Genomic DNA, 16,087 nt, shown 5'->3' on the forward strand with positions numbered 1-16,087 from the left:
GTTATTTTGACCAAAGCATGTCACAGACATGTTCATTAGGACACCAGGGAACTAGGTCAACTTGGAAATAGGTTATAATATGACCCTTTTAAAGTCAAGGTCACTGTGACTTCTCACCGATTTTGCCTCAACTCATGAGTTATTTTGGTAATTATAAAACATTGCTGGTGATGGAAGCATAGAATTGTCATACTGTGTCGTTTTTTTAAATTCTCTTTCTACAGTTTCCCTTGTGAGCATTAACCACAGACATGTGCACCCCTTGTCTGAAAATGAACATTTGCCCATTTCTGGGATGCACAATTTACACTTTTTTCCCCACATTGTCACATCATTAAAACCATTCAGCGTCTCCTATGGCGCTGCGTTCTTCAAAGCTTTTTTCCTCGGCGCTTCTTTTTCGTTCTCACCTTTACGGAGCAGGGATTGCCTTTTCTGCCCTTGCAAATCCCACACACACATATACATTAACAAGTGTTCATTCGGAGCTTAAGGGCAGAGACGCTGGCGCGCTCAACAAAGAAATTAAAAGAAATTGCCACTTTAGAATTAACGTGTAAAAAATTGGAATGCTTTGAAATGATACAATACTGGCTGCAATGATTGCAACAGTAGTTTTTGTTCTACATTTCTTGCTCTGGGACTGGAAGAGCACTGAAGGGGAGGAATTTGGGAAAGGGTTTGTTAGAAAGGAAGATGGAGGAGTGTTTTGGAGAGGGGGAAAAAAGTCATTCCTCACTCCCTTATGGTTAACCCGTACATGTGACAGACTCTTCATTTCCCCTCGTCTGTTTCCTCCCTTCCTGTCGGAAATTATTTTACCCTCCCTGTAACTATTTAATGTATTCAAATAACACATCTACATTTCTACAAATAAACACATGTACATGGTCGAATTCCCCTGGAGTCATGAGTAAAAAATACATTTACCGTGTAGGAATAATTGCTCTTACAGTACGTATACACACACACACACACACACACACACACACACACACACACACACACACACACACACACACACACACACACACACACACACACACACACACACACACACACACACACACACTACTGCACCCTTTTATTAGCCATGTCTGAGTTTGTATGGAGGTCAGGTGGCTCTGGCTCTGCAGTGGGCATCCATCATGGCTCTGCCGCTGTGGGGCAGTTTCCTATTTTCCCCAGCCTGTGAGCACCAACTGCTGCCTCAAACCGCAACTCGCTGCTATACACTGCAGCAGACGGCGCTGGCTCAAGCCATCTGTTTGGATCCCACTCCCTCTATACTATAAGTCTTGCTTCAGTGGAGGGTGTGGGGACGGCGGGGGGTGGGGGGGGGGGTTCTTCTGTAATATTGATCAGGTCTATCAGGGGACAGCCACACATGGCAGAATGCAAAAAAAAGAAGTTGAAACACTCAGCACAGTGAAAAAAAGAATGAGCTTAATATCCATAATTCCTCCCTTTTACCAGGCTAAGAAGAAGTAGGTTATGGGATAGTAGTCGTGATGTAATTCATCCTCCCGTCACTATCTATACGTGCTCACGCCAGTATTTACTCTCCACTGTCTGACCTGGTTGTCTTTAATAAGGGACAAAGGACTAGGGTGTTAGGGAACCACGGAAAGAAAGAATGAAAGAAGTTCACTTTTTTTAGAAGAAGAAGTGAGACCTCTTGATCTCTGTCATCCTACTGCTAAAATGAAGAAACTTTCACTGCAGTGTTGGTAAAAAAGGAAAAAAAGAATCCCTCCTTTCTTTTTTTGCCCTGATATACACTACTGTTCAAAAGTTTGGGGTCACCTATACAATTTTGTTGTGTTTTCCATTGAAAAGTCACACTTTTATTCATCAAAAGAGTGGCAAAATGAGTAGAAATTATAGTCAAGACATTGACTAGATTAGAAATAATGATTTTTATTCAAAACAATAATTTTGCCCTTCAATCTTTGCAGATGTGCTTACATAATTGCACAAGGGGTTTCAAGGGTTTTCTAATCGTCCAATAGCCTTCTAACGTGATTAGCAAACTCAATGTACCATTAGAACACTGGAAATGGGCCTCGAGACACCTATGTACATATTCCATTAAAAACCAGACGTTTGCAGCTAGAATAGTCGTTTACCACATTAACAATGTATAGAGTGTATTTCTGATTAATTTAATGTTATATTCATTGAAAAAAAAAAGTGCTTTTCCTTCAAAAATAAGAACTTTTCTAAGTGACCCCCAAACTTTTGAACAGTAGTGTATGTACATTGTATTTGATGGCCATGTTACTGGTGTGTTTTGTTTATGTATTTGCTCCTAACCTGTAACTGCACCGAAGCTGTTGATGATTTGCAGCCCACACTGTCCGCTCGAGTTTTTACAACGACAGTACACATTCTCTTGTCTACAGCCAAATAGATAACAAGATGAAAAGCTTTAATCGTTGAAAAAGTGATAAAACAGCTTCAACATCCGAGACAACGTGGTCGTCTCAGTTTGTGTGCATGCATTGTTTTTTGCATCATTTCACGTCTCGCTCTCTCTCTCGCTCTGTGGTTTGTGTCTAAGTGTCTGAGTCATGTCACCGGTGACACACGAGGCTACTGAGTCATTCTTCACTTTGGTCGCCTTTTTTTTCCCCCGCGTGTTGCCTATTTATCTTCCTCACACCTGTCCCATTCAAGGAGACCAGGAAGAAGTAAAGCCTGGTACTTAGAGGGAATTTAAGAACTACAATTCCTCACTTTTCACAACCGATACACAGTTTTTTTTTTTTTTTAACTTATTTAATGATGTGCTTTTGTGTTCGTGCTCCACTACCTGTTACTTTTCTTAATAATATCCTTTGCTGTTTCCATTTCCTGTAATGTTGCTTCCTTTCCTACAGTTTATGACCATGTTTAGTATGAGATAGTAAATGTCTTTGCTGATTTATTGGGTGCCTTTACAGGTGGGTGGGTAGGTGTGGTTTATTTTTTGACTCCTGGTCATTGATCATTGCTGTGCATGTGTGTGTGTGTTTGTTACTCACACTTTTTTTTTTAGGAACACCATGCGGTTAGTAATTTGGCAGGAGTGGCACGCGGTGTGATCTTCTGCTGTTCTGCTGTTGTAGCCCATCTGGTTCGAGGTTCCATGTGTTTCCATGTGCATTCAGAGTTGGTTTCCTGCATACTGTGACTGTGATGAATGGTTATTCAAGTCACTGTTAGTCAGGCGCTCTATCATTTTGAATTACTCTGGTTATTCTCTTCTGACATCTGGCAAATGCCGCTCACAGTGTATTTTCTCGTTTTCAGATCATTTTCAGTACACCCTAGAGGTGGTTGTGAGTGTAAATGAAATACTCAAAGTTACTTAAATCATCTTACTTCCTCATTCTGATGTTTGGTTTGAACCTCAGCAGGTCACCTTGACTGTTAAATGCATTGAGTTGTGTATTATTTTCTCTCAAATGTGTATTTTTTTTATTTCTCTATATGTTACCCAGTCTGGACGACAGAGGTGATTTGGTGTTAATTCCATGGGATGAGCAGAGACACAGAGAAATGGACTGGTGTGAGGCAGAGGAGTGCAGGTGAGCAGCAACACTATGTTTGGGGAAACAAACCCACACCATTTACCACCATTTACACACCATACATAATTGCACAAAGGTTTTCTAATCATCCAATAGCCTTCTAATGCGATTAGCAAACACAATATACCATTAGAACACTGGGGAGATATTTGCCGGAAATGGGCCTCTATACACCTATGTACATATTCCATTAAAAACCAGACGTTTGCAGCTAGAATAGTCGTGTATTTCTGATTCATTTATATATGTTATATTCATTGAACAAAAAAATAGTTTTTTTTTTCCGTCAAACCAAACATTTGAACGGTAGTGTATATGATCATAAACTTCCGAAACTAATAAAAAACGAACTAAACCCATGATAATGAAGCTTTTCACATTGTGGGATTGTTGAAATTCATGCTCCATACAGGACAGATGTTTGTGCTGGCATCATCATGTGGAATAAAACATGACATGACAAGTGATCTTGTTGTCCAGCCAACGTATGTCATTTGTTGTTGGCCAGCTTCATTTAGAGTTCTATTTAGCACGGTTTGTCTTCATGGTCTTTAATTAAGAATCATAATATCAGTTGGCAAACTGTGATCCACTTGCAGGGTGAATTTTTAGTTTGTTAAATACTGTTTTTCCCTCCAAACGTCCCTTTTCTTTGTCTGCCCTTCTGGCTTTTAATCTTTTTTTTTTTTTTTCATTCTACATATTTTATTGTTTCAGCATGTATTTCCGTCTTTGTTTACATTTGCTCCCTCTTTAATCCCATGAATACATGCATAAATGTGTTTGTCTGCCTCTTAATGCTTTCTGACCAAAATGTGACCTTCAGAGTTTTTAAACATTTATATATTTGTTTATATTTGAAATAATTTCCCTTAACAGCAATGTTACTGGCATTCACAACAAATTTAAGATTAGAATAATTGGTTCATCTGTCTGGGACTGTTTCCAGCCGTAGATTGTGAGTATTTAGAACAGCAGGATGGTATATGTGCCATTGATTGCAAACAACAGTGCCATAACATACATTGTTACCCAGTACAATGGTGTAAGTGATTTGTTCTGCAGTATCTGCACATGGTGTACGGGCCTTAAGATATATCACACGCTGGCTTTACAGATACCAATTTTTAATCTTTCTTTTGATTAAAGAAAAATACAGAAATCCTCCAGCACAATAGTTCCTGTAGGAAATAAGGAGACAAATCATAATACACAAATAATCCTATGGTTTTATATGTAGAATAAAGGAAGTAGTTACCGAAAGTTGTCACCGCGTCAATTAACTGACAGATTACATATCACTGCTGTCTTTGCTTGTCTTTACTAGAAAAGCACTCGGAGAGCGCAGACCTCCACCAAGGCAGCTCAGTGCTTACAAAATAGCGATAAAAATAGTGAGACAGATCACGCCCAAAATTTAATCACTCGTTTCTGGTCCCATTGCGGACATTTCCTGAGAAATTCATCCAAATCCTTTTTCGAGTTATGTCGTGTAATGGCAAATTTAATTTCGAATTTTAATTTTCTCAGATCTACAGCTTCCCAACACCCCTTTCCTAACATAAGATACCAGGTCCTTTTGCGTATTCAAATTAGGATGTCTAGACTCAACTTGCACCTAACTACAACGTCAGCAGGATACCTCTCTGGGGGGCGGCCCCGGTACCTGCCGTAGACAAAGGGATGTGAAAGCACGACCTGGAAGGGCAGACCCCTTCCCAGACAAAGAGATCTGAAAGGGATGTTCCCCAGGTATAAATGCTTAGGTCTCGCCAGGCTCCGGGTCTTTCTTCAGCTACGACCACTCGTGTGAAGATTGACCTTTTCTTTGCAAAGAAAATAAAACCTTGTAGAGTCCAAAAACACATAATTTCATTGTGTCTTCCTCAGAGCGGTGCTGGACCAGAACTTATTCGACGATGACAGCTTCCTGTATGAAGAGATTCCGGAGCTGCTGAGGTTCCGTTCGGCCTCACCCTCCATCGAGCTGCTGACTGACTGGTACCAGAGCAGAGCCCGGGATATTGAATCCTGCTCCAGACAGGTACGAACACTCTGTGTGCTCCACCTTGGAGCGTTGAACCTTGTGGTGTCACATCTTTCAAAGCTGAAGAAGCGAGATTATAAATGTCTTTCAGAAGAGACTGAATGCTTCTCTGTGGTTACTGTGTGCTGCTTTTATAAAGGCATTATTTTTTAATTAATGAGTTTGAGTTTGTTTTTTCTCTCTGAATATTGTTGGAAAACATTTTGTAGGGTAATTATTTTCAAATGTACCTCCGTGGCTTGAAACAAGGCTTGAAAAATTAATAATTTTCACAATTAGCGTAGCTCAAAGACTGCAATCTGTAATTTGGGCTGTGCAAATTTTAAAAAAGTAATCATATACATTTTAATATATGTAAAGTGGTTAATATTTTCATTAAATACAGTAAATATCGGACTGAATCTTGACTTAAAAAAATAAATTGCGCTATTTGTCTGAAACATTGCTCTCAGCCCCACTTGGAAGTGAGAAATCCCTCTGCTCGTATGGCTGCTGTGCGGAGAACAACAGACACGTTTTAGGTTTCCAACAACTAGCACTTGTACAGAATTATAGGGCTTTTAATTGCCCTCACTTCCACCTTGCAATTAGTCGGTCCCTTTTCAAATGAATAAAAATCAGATGCAACTGGTAGAAATTTCTCTCTTAAGGTGAATCCCACACACACACACACACACATTGCTGCGGGTCTTTTTTGGGATTATTGAGCTTTATTGAAACTTACAGCGAGACAGCAGCAGAATGGAGTCAGTAGACATCTGGCAGTTTTGAAGATTATTGCTGTTTCAATTTTTTTTTCTCCCTCTCTCTTCTTTTATTGAAGGAGAAAAATGTGATGTGCAGGAATTCCAAGTGCAGACACAATGTTGCCACCTCCGTCAGTCAAGGTCACTTTAATCCTATCTGTGACGGCCCTTTTCGCATTTGCCATATGGATTTCTAATGAAGAGTAACCAAAGCTTCTGTCATCTGTGTTCTTCTGCTTTTACTGAAAAAAATAGGACTTGATAGGACTTGTTTAGTGGAGTAATGGGATGTAACTACTGGAGCTGCCCACTCTCTCCACCCACACTATCCACGCCGTGGCCTTGTCTCTTTCTTTACCTCCTTCAGATTGATAGATCAAGGTTGTCACGGTGCTCACTTTGTCTTCGTGAAAGGACTAACCAGGGCGCAGTCATGTCTTTTCCTCTGATTTCTCCAATTCATCCTTTTCACTGGGTGAAAGGAGGATGAAGGAGAAGGATTTGGGGGTGCATTGCTCAACTTTAGGAGACGTCTGGGGGGAAACGGTGCCTTTCATCATGCTCACGAGAGAAAAAGTGAGTGGCAGAATGTGTGTAAAAAAAAGAAGTCTTTGTTAATCTCTAGGAATCACACTAGCCCTTCTCCTTCATTCTCCCCCTTGTATCCTTTTTAATTAGACCTCATCTCCTTTTGCTCCATCACGCGTTACTCCAGGAACCTCATGGGACCGTCTTTAACGCTTATGTCTCTTGGTTTTTTCACACACTTCGTCTTTTTCTCTCTTTCAAACACACAGAGAGATGTGACAGCGAGAGACAGTAGGAGTAGTTGACATTTGCCAGGCAACACACACACACACACACACACACACACACACACACACACACACACACACACACCGAACACTCACTCTCTGCCCTCCTTACTTCATCATCTAATTTGTTCTCTCTTGTTTGTGCTACTCCTACCCTCCCTCATCTGGCCATGTTTATGCTTGGGAGAGCCTTTTAATAGAGGAGAATGGGGTTTGATTAAAAAGGAGCCACATCAGAAGAAGCACGAGTGCTCCAAACCGTGCTGAATGAAATGATTGACAAGATGACTCAGAGAAAGAGACTGACAAGTTTGAGAAATGGAAATGGTAACGCAACTGAAAGAAAGCGAGAAAAAAAACCCACACTTGACTGATGCATTTGGGTGCGTTTCAAATAAGAATAGGGTGGGGATGATGTTGAGGCGAAAAAAAAAGGGGAGAACGATCTCATTGAAAAAGCTGTCTGTCGCATAAATCGACAGTTGTAAGCAGGTTAAAGGGTAGAAATAAAGGGTGTTATAAACGAGTACCGCTCGAACACCATTGGCAACAAAATGTCTCGAAATAAGAGGGTGGATTTGGAAAAAAAAAAGCAGAGAGGAAGTAGAGACAGACATACAAATCAGGTCAAGGGCTAAAACGGGAGTTCAAACAAAAGCCAACCAATTACGACAGTTCTGGAACGAGGCGACGACGACGAGATGATGGTTAAAGTTTTGCACAGTTTAAAAGAGAACATGTTAAAAAAAATGTGTTTGAAAGAAAGAGGCAAGAGAGGCAAAAGATGGATCAAATTAAACTGTAGAGTTGGTGTAACCTGTGGTGAGCGGGAGAGAATACTGACTGTTTTGTAATATTATGGTAATACCATCTTATTTGAACACTAATTGCCAAGTAATACCTTGAGAATTACATTGGAAAAAATGTTTGTTGGACGCAAGGGAGGATGAATTTTAACTTTTTTAAATTTAGCAATTACCAGTTTTGATTCAATAACATTTTAAAGTGAAGGTATTACACTGATGTACCCTTCTGATTCTTATTACCAAGCCATTACCTGGATATAACTAGGGAAATTACATGATATTAATTATTAATCCTTTATGATACTATCTGCGTATTACGATTATAATTACCAAGCTACTTAACTATTACAATGTTGCTCTGAAATGTAAATTGTTACCTAGATATTTTAAAGGCGCCATATGTAAGAATGTGGCCAAAAAAGGGTACTACACTCAATTTCAAAATACTGAGGTCTTTTAGGTTTCGTTTTTTTCCCGCCATTGTAGCTCAGACTCGGCAGCTGAGACTCTACTGACTGCAACGAACGGTAGACCACGGTAGGTGGCGCCACATGCCAAAAAATGATTTTAAAAACATAAACATGATTTGCAGTCTGCAAAATATTTTTTTCAATGCAAATATTTTGGCTGTACTGTTGTCGTTGGTGAGTTCACTTTGTTATATGAAGATTATTCCTGAGTCTCTGTGACATATTAGGAGGATTTTACGGCCAGTTGCTTTAGATTTATTACATAATGCACCTTTAAACATTCCCTCCACAGAGTTTATACTGAAACACTAATATATGATACAGTAGTTACTCGAATCCCAGGTTTCAGTTTCAGCACCAAAAAAGTCAAATTGTTGCTTCCATTTTCAAGAATAGAGAGTATCTAGGGGAGGGCATACAGACACGGTTGTAATTAAAGAAGAAGAAAAATCCAAATTTTAATGTCTAAATTGTCTGTGATTAGTGGTTGGTGTCCTTGGGTAATCTGTCTCTGGAGACCGGGACAGAGATAAGTAGGGAGGGATGGAGGGAACTCAGAGGATCTTTACTCACGGTGAGATCAATAGATTCCTCTCTCTTGTTCTGTCTAATTGCTCTGGCTCTGACTCAAGGTGCTTTCTTTTTCTTTTTTTTTGTCCTCGTTGTTTGTGTGTGCACACTCGCAAATGGAGGCATGCGGTTATTTAGTTTGGGAGAAATGCGCTGGGATTAGCTGAAGATGAGGAGGCTGCTGAATCCGTGCTGTTTACATGCAAGACCCTATTTTGCCATGTGTGGTGCAACGTCAATGGACTTTCCTGTAAAAGGTGGGAGAGAAAGCAATCATCGCTAAAGGGCCCAGCGGCTTCTGCTATTGATTGGCTAATATCCACAGGTAGTTGAGCATCAATTGACTGGGCATGCTGCCAGCATATAGGTGGTCAGATATCGATTGGTTGCTCTTCTGGATGAAAGTTGATCAATTTGAGTTGTGGGAAGCTCAAATCTCCTCTTTATTATTGTCTAACGCCTAATGATTGAATATTAGAGTTGATGATGGGTTGAGGTATTGCTGTTTTGTTCTGTGTTTAGCTACAGTTTTTAAACAATGTCGTGCTTTGCTTTAAACAGTATGTTTCTTTCTCCTGCTACAATCCCAGGTATTTTTCACTTGGTTAACTGCAATGTAACCCGGTTGTGCAACAGCACTACAGCATCCATGGTAACCGCCGTGGTAATTCAACAAATGTCACTGACTATGGGTTTACAAATGTTGGTATTCTGTAGTGCTTATGCTTGAAGTGGAGTTTCTATATTGTTTTAATTATAGCTATCTCTTTCCTTTGTTTTTTTTACTGTCTGTCAGGTGGACTGCGCGCTATCACTGGTGCGTCTCGGGAAGGAACGAGAGATCCCAGGGTTGAGGCTACTGGCTGATGATTTGGTCACCATGGAGACGCTCGTGTATGAGACGTCATGTGACCTGAGTCTGACACTTAAAGATCTGCAGCAGTTAAGCGACATTGACAAGCTCCGCCTGCTAATGAAAAATGTAAGTGGCATCATTTGCACCTTGTCTGAAGCCGGGTTTTCACCCTCTCTCTGGTAGATGTTCTGTCATAATATGTTTCATATCTTGTAATTGATTCACATTCGTGTGTTACTCTATATAGGCGTTTGCTGATATACTACTATGTATTTATAATAATACACACACACATATATATACACATATACACACGTGTATATATACGTATATATGTGTATGTATATATATATATATGTGTGTGTGTATTTATGGATATATGTGTATGTATATGTATACATATACGTATTTGTATATGTGTATATATATGTGTGTGTGTGTGTATATATGTGTATGTATGTATGTGTATATGTATATATATATATGTATATATATTATGTGTTACCTACTGTACCGAAATATGCTTTCTGCATGTTCCATTGTGTACATGTGACTTCCTTATCCAGTTAACAGGAACGGCAATATCAACTTTCAGGGAAAAAATTAATGATTCTGCCTTTCTATTTCAGCTACAATAACATTTTATTTTGAAGTTTCCATATTGTGTGAGCTTCAATCATCCTTAAATCGTTGATCTTGTCCAGTTACTGGATAAATATGAAACAAAGCCTTGTCATTCCTTGACATTTTGACAACACAACTTCCAATTCAAAGTCACAGGGAGCGCTCTGTGAGCCAGTGTTTCGCAGTTAGTACAGTTATAAGTCCCACTGGAGTACATAATATGAGATGTCCTCTAAATTGTTGCTAATAACTGCCAGCTTTAGCCTTTGAGGACCACTGCCAGTAGGATGTGCCATACAGGCAGGCATCCAGCTAATGTTGTTGACTGCACTAACACACGCTGTTTGACTGCTTCTCCCTGTGGGCACTGGGTGTTTGTGTGCACGCTGTGTGTGCGTGCGTGTGTGTGTGTGTGAGAGAGCGAATGTTTACAGAACCAAGATTAAATCTCCCTCTTTTCCCATGTCTGATGGCTTTCTTTATCAGAGACACAGTAAAGCAAAGTGAAATGTTTATATGTGGATGTGCAAGTTTGCATTTAGCGGCCGAATATGTTTTCAATCTCATTTTACGTCTGGATGCTGAGCTGGCACAAGGTCAATGCAGGGCTGTGCACAAATTTAAAATGCACGAGCACAGTATGCAGCACAACCCACGTACAGCACTGCAGACATTAGAGTTCAATCGCATGGCACTTTTCATGTAAAAGTACTTTGCAATGTTGTAATGACATCACAACAGAGATACATCCTCAGGGTTTACATCTGTGTTTTTTTTTCTCCCAGCTTTCACGCACACGCACACACACACACACACACACACACACACACACGCACGCACGCACACACACACACACACACACACACACACACACACACACACACACACACACACACACACACACACACACACACACGCACACCCCCAGAGCCAGCATCACACTGCCATACTTTACTTCTCGTCCAACTGACAGAAGTCTCTGTCCACTTACTGCCTGTGGAAAAAGTTAAGAGTATGTTCTTTCATGGCAGCATGTACATTTATGTCTGTATATTCTCTGGGTTAACTGGGCTCGACACAACTTCAAACTAAACACCTTTGACACAATGTGGGAGGAACATTTGCAGCATTACCGAGAACCCATAATGCAACACTGTATATATCTATACTGACGCCTCATTGACCGCCACTGCTCATTGCTACAGTACAGTACATTAACGTCACCACTGCATTGCAGACAATATACTCTCTGTATACCCAGTACGTGTTGTCAACACATAACTGCACTTGTTTGGAATATGCAGGTATATGCATACCTAATATTCCATCAGAGACATCTGTTACACAAAGAAACAGGGTTTAGCGTTGCTCTCTGCTGCTGGTGAGGAATGAAATAGAGACTTCCGCCGGCCGACTAGGTTTTATTTCCTTTGCAAAGAAAAGGTCAGTCTTCACACGAGTGGTCGTAGCTGGAGAAAGACCCAGAGCATAGTGAGACCTAAACATTTATACCTGGGGAACAGCCCTTTCAGATCTCTTTGTCTGGGAAGGGGTCTGCCTCTTCAGGCCGTGCTTTCACACCCCTTTGTCTACGCCTGGTATCGGGGGGCGACTCTCACAGAGGTATCCTGCAGATGTTGTAGTTAGGTGCGAGTTGAGTATAGACATCCTGACTTGAATACACAAAAGGACCTGGTATCTTATGTTAGGAAAGGGGTGTTGGGCAGCTGTAGCTCTGAGACAAAGGAATTGAATTTACCATTACAGCGTGTAGTGTTAAGCTTTGTTTTTAATGTATCTTCTTCTTTTATAATACCCTGCTTAATTGGACATGTTTAGCTTTCGATTCAATCAAAAAAATGTAGGTTTCATTTTAATCTGAACGAGTCAATACTTGCTGAGATCAATGGAAATTGCTGCTGCGATAAAAGTTATAGAAGTGAGTCTTGAAGATGATTTACAGAAAGAAATTGTCTTGCGTTTGGGAAAATTTGGTGCTTTGTATGCAAGATTTACACTATGGGTGTTTAATTTAAAAATGAATGATGCACAACGGCTAAGGACTGCTGTAATGAAACGGTGACTAAGGAAACTCTGACCTTAGATCAGACAAGTTTCCTTTTCATCTTGTTGCAGTGGAGAACATACATTAACTGTTTAGACTTTCTTTTAGGGAATTATCCCTGGTTCTCTGAAACATGAATGAGTTGAAATAAATGTTGAAAGGGTTAGGGTTAGGGTGAGGGCAAACATGTTTCTACCTATAGGTTCAAATAAAGTGACTTGTGTGCTGTATGAACGTTGTCTCTCTTCTATCACCAGTCCAGCACAGAGCGCTACGTGAAAGACGCTTTCCAGTGGATGGTGCCATTTTTGCACCGCTGTGAGGGACAGAGGGAGGGTGCTGCGAAATCTCTGCTCGGAGATTACCTGGTCAGCTTGGCCCAGCAAGACCTTATCCTGCCCCTCATCATCTTCCAGCACTCTAAACCTGATGCAAGTATCTACACACACACACACACAAACAAACAAGTGAAGTGTAGAGGCGTTACGGTGACACTTAATGGAGTGGCATTAAAATAAACGTACGTACACAGACAGGTTTGAGCAGCTATCCTTTTAAAGATTCACACTGACCATAACCAGTTAATTACAAACCCTTACATTAATCCAACGACAATTCAGATCTTAATCCTAAACTTAATCAGTTCCTTAGAAGGTTCCACCTCATTGGGACCAGGTTTTGGTCCTGACAAGTACACTTACACACACCGTTCATTGTGTCAGGCCCAGTGTAGTGTTCATGTTACCATAGAGAGCATGCAGCCAAGGACAGATTTGTAAAAGAAAAACATGCATTACACAAACAAACGCTCAGAAAAGAACAACCTCAAAACGGTACATCAGCTAACTACGTTTGTGCAAGACGACTACAGAGTCGGTCATGCACACACGCCGACCTCTTTCCTGCTCTTTTGCAGTGCCAGCAGAAGATCATCGGTGACCCAGACCAGCTGATGGCAGCCGCTCTGGAGTGCATCTACAGCTGCGAGAGAGATGACCAGCTCAGCCTCTGTTATGACATCTTGGAGTGTTTGCCGCAGAGGGGATACGGGTCAGACGCACACATACACACGCATGTACATGCTCAAGTGGCCAAATATCAACCCCTATATTCATGAGAACACATTACCCTCTCACCTCTGCACCAGCTGTCAACATACCTAACTATCTTTGTCTGTGTTTGCCTCCTTCCATTTGCACCTTTTTTTTGGCCTCCTCCTTCTCTTCCTCTCTAGCTCTCTTTCATGCTTGACTCTGCCTCTGCCATCCGTTGGCCCAGCTTCAGTCTGTAGTATTTCCTACCGCCCACCATTGCCCCGTCTGCCCTCTCTTCACTAAATCCTCTGAAACACGTTTTATTTTAAATGTCAAGAGGGCCTGTCCTCTGAGTCTGCCATGAGGCTGTGTGGGTATGCTGTGCGTTTAATGGAGAGCCAGTGATAATCAAAGACTAAGAGGGGGGGGGGAGGCAAAATTGTGGATGAAATGGACCTCCAGTTTAAAGTAACCCAAACGACGAGCTTTAAATGCATTATTCATCCTGTGTGCACCTTAATTGGAATGTTGAATTACTGCTATAAAGAGTGCTTCTATTTGTGGGGAGCTGAAATGAAACCTCCAAACTTTTCAGCGAAATCATGTTTTGACCTTTTCAACTGGCTCTCATTGCCCGCTTTAGCTGCTCTGTGTTGCCGCCGTGCTATGATAATATCTATTTCCACTGCACACTCACAGCAGGGGGTAACTGCTCTGAAACGAGACCTTATGAATCTGTCTGGGTTGCCAAGAGCGACTCTCAGCCAAGCTGCCTCATGTCCTAACCTGAGCAAGTTTTTTTTTTTTTTTTTTGCTGCGCTAATTCAAAGCTAATCTACTGCAAAGTGGTTCTGCTGCTCTTGGATAATGTTTGAAGATTTGTTCTACAAATCTTTACTCATCTTTTTTGCTCTCAGATAGTCAATTTGTTTTCCCTCAGCTTTCCTTTGCCATTTGTTAAAGCTTTAATGAGGCAAGCTAGTTAATCAAAATGCTACAAATGTGCATTATTGATATGTTGAGTGTAACTGCTTTTTTTTTGCGTCGATAGTGTTCGTTTTAGTTTCTCATTATAAGAGATGTCTACTTTGCCACCTCAGTTTAATGCACATGGGCGTGAAATGAGTTTGTGGCGCTTGATAACTACGTTTAAAATATTCTGCAGCATCAGTCTGTAAGGGAATAAAGTCCATGTCACTCTGAATATTCTAGAGTTTCTAACCCGAAAGATAATTCCCATTGAAACTGTAAAAATGTTGAAAGAGACCTAATGCGTTGTTCGATGTAGTGGTGCTCGGTAAAAGCCTCAAAAATCCGAGTGACAACATATTTTACGAGCCCGAAAATGTGTGTTAAGAAAGATAAAACTCTTAGCGCTGCAGAATTGAACAGATCCCGTGTTGTTTCTCACAGTTGAACGGGTCACTGCATCGACGCCAGCGCCAACACGCTAGGCAAAATCTAAAATATTCAGCGCTATCAAGATGTAGTCTCTTAATTGTCATTTAACACTGAAGTTTAGTAGATGAACTTATTAACGATTCCAAATGGGGCATTAAAAATGCATGCCTCCATATAACACTGACTTTCCCAGACGTTTTCCTTTCTGCGGTGTTTGGATTAGCAATGCTGCAGGCTTGTACTGTATATGCAATGCCTTCAACTTCACATTTCTCACAGGAGTGATTTCTCCAACCTACTAAGCTCCAAAATTGCCACCGCAGCTGAGAATATTACAGATTTACGAGCAAGGAGAGAGAAATGACGACCTAGTAGTTTCCACCCAATTTTCAGATTTTCTTTTTTTCGAGATCGCTTAATTAGGTCTAAATCTGCTCAGAAGAATATAACATGCGTTCACCCTGGAAGAGGGGGGGGGGGGAATGCAGAAATGTGCAGGGGATTACTTGCTGAGAGAGAGAGAGCGACAGTGATGGAGTGAGAGAGAAAAGGCTTTTAAAGAGAGGAGGAAGCAGACAGAGGAGACGAGGAGAACGATGCACAGAAATGGATTGCGAGGTCAAATTTGTCACTGTTTAAAAGGAAGGGTGGCATCTCTACAAAAACAGAGAAGCTCTCACACACACACGCACACACACACACACACACACACACACACACACACACACACACACACACACACACACACACACACACACACACACACACACACAGAAGGTTGTTTCATCGGGGTCAGTTCTCCAGTGGGGTACAGGTCATCATGACCCAGAATCCTTAGCCTCAAGGCAAAGCACCATGGGGTTTTATTTTTAGTGGGGAATCGGTACAGCCTCGTAGTGGAAGGCAACACCTACACACCGACTCATCGTATACAGTACGCTGTGTACACTTCCCAAGCATGAATACACACACAGGCACGAACCCTTTCACTCTGCACACACTGCCTTGTGCAGAGGAAATTTATATTCAGTGTTTTAAATGTTTATTTACACTACCGTTCAAAAGATTGTGGTCACCT

At 41.0% G+C, this 16,087-nt stretch overlaps 1 protein-coding gene across 1 annotated transcript in view; it reads left to right on the plus strand.

Annotated features, from left to right (window-relative positions):
- Nucleotides 1–16,087, plus strand: part of nbas (NBAS subunit of NRZ tethering complex) — a gene marked incomplete at both ends in the record, with an annotated part of 168,559 nt that overhangs the window by 42,493 nt on the left and 109,979 nt on the right. The window contains 5 exons of the mRNA XM_083898862.1: nt 3,486–3,572; nt 5,466–5,619; nt 9,826–10,011; nt 12,832–13,005; nt 13,491–13,624. Coding sequence (XP_083754988.1) covers nt 3,486–3,572; nt 5,466–5,619; nt 9,826–10,011; nt 12,832–13,005; nt 13,491–13,624 — 735 coding nt within the window. The remainder of the gene's footprint in view (nt 1–3,485; nt 3,573–5,465; nt 5,620–9,825; nt 10,012–12,831; nt 13,006–13,490; nt 13,625–16,087) is intronic.

This window comes from Microchirus variegatus (genome assembly GCF_963457635.1).
Source record: "Microchirus variegatus genome assembly, chromosome: 12".
Taxonomy (NCBI): domain Eukaryota; kingdom Metazoa; phylum Chordata; class Actinopteri; order Pleuronectiformes; family Soleidae; genus Microchirus; species Microchirus variegatus.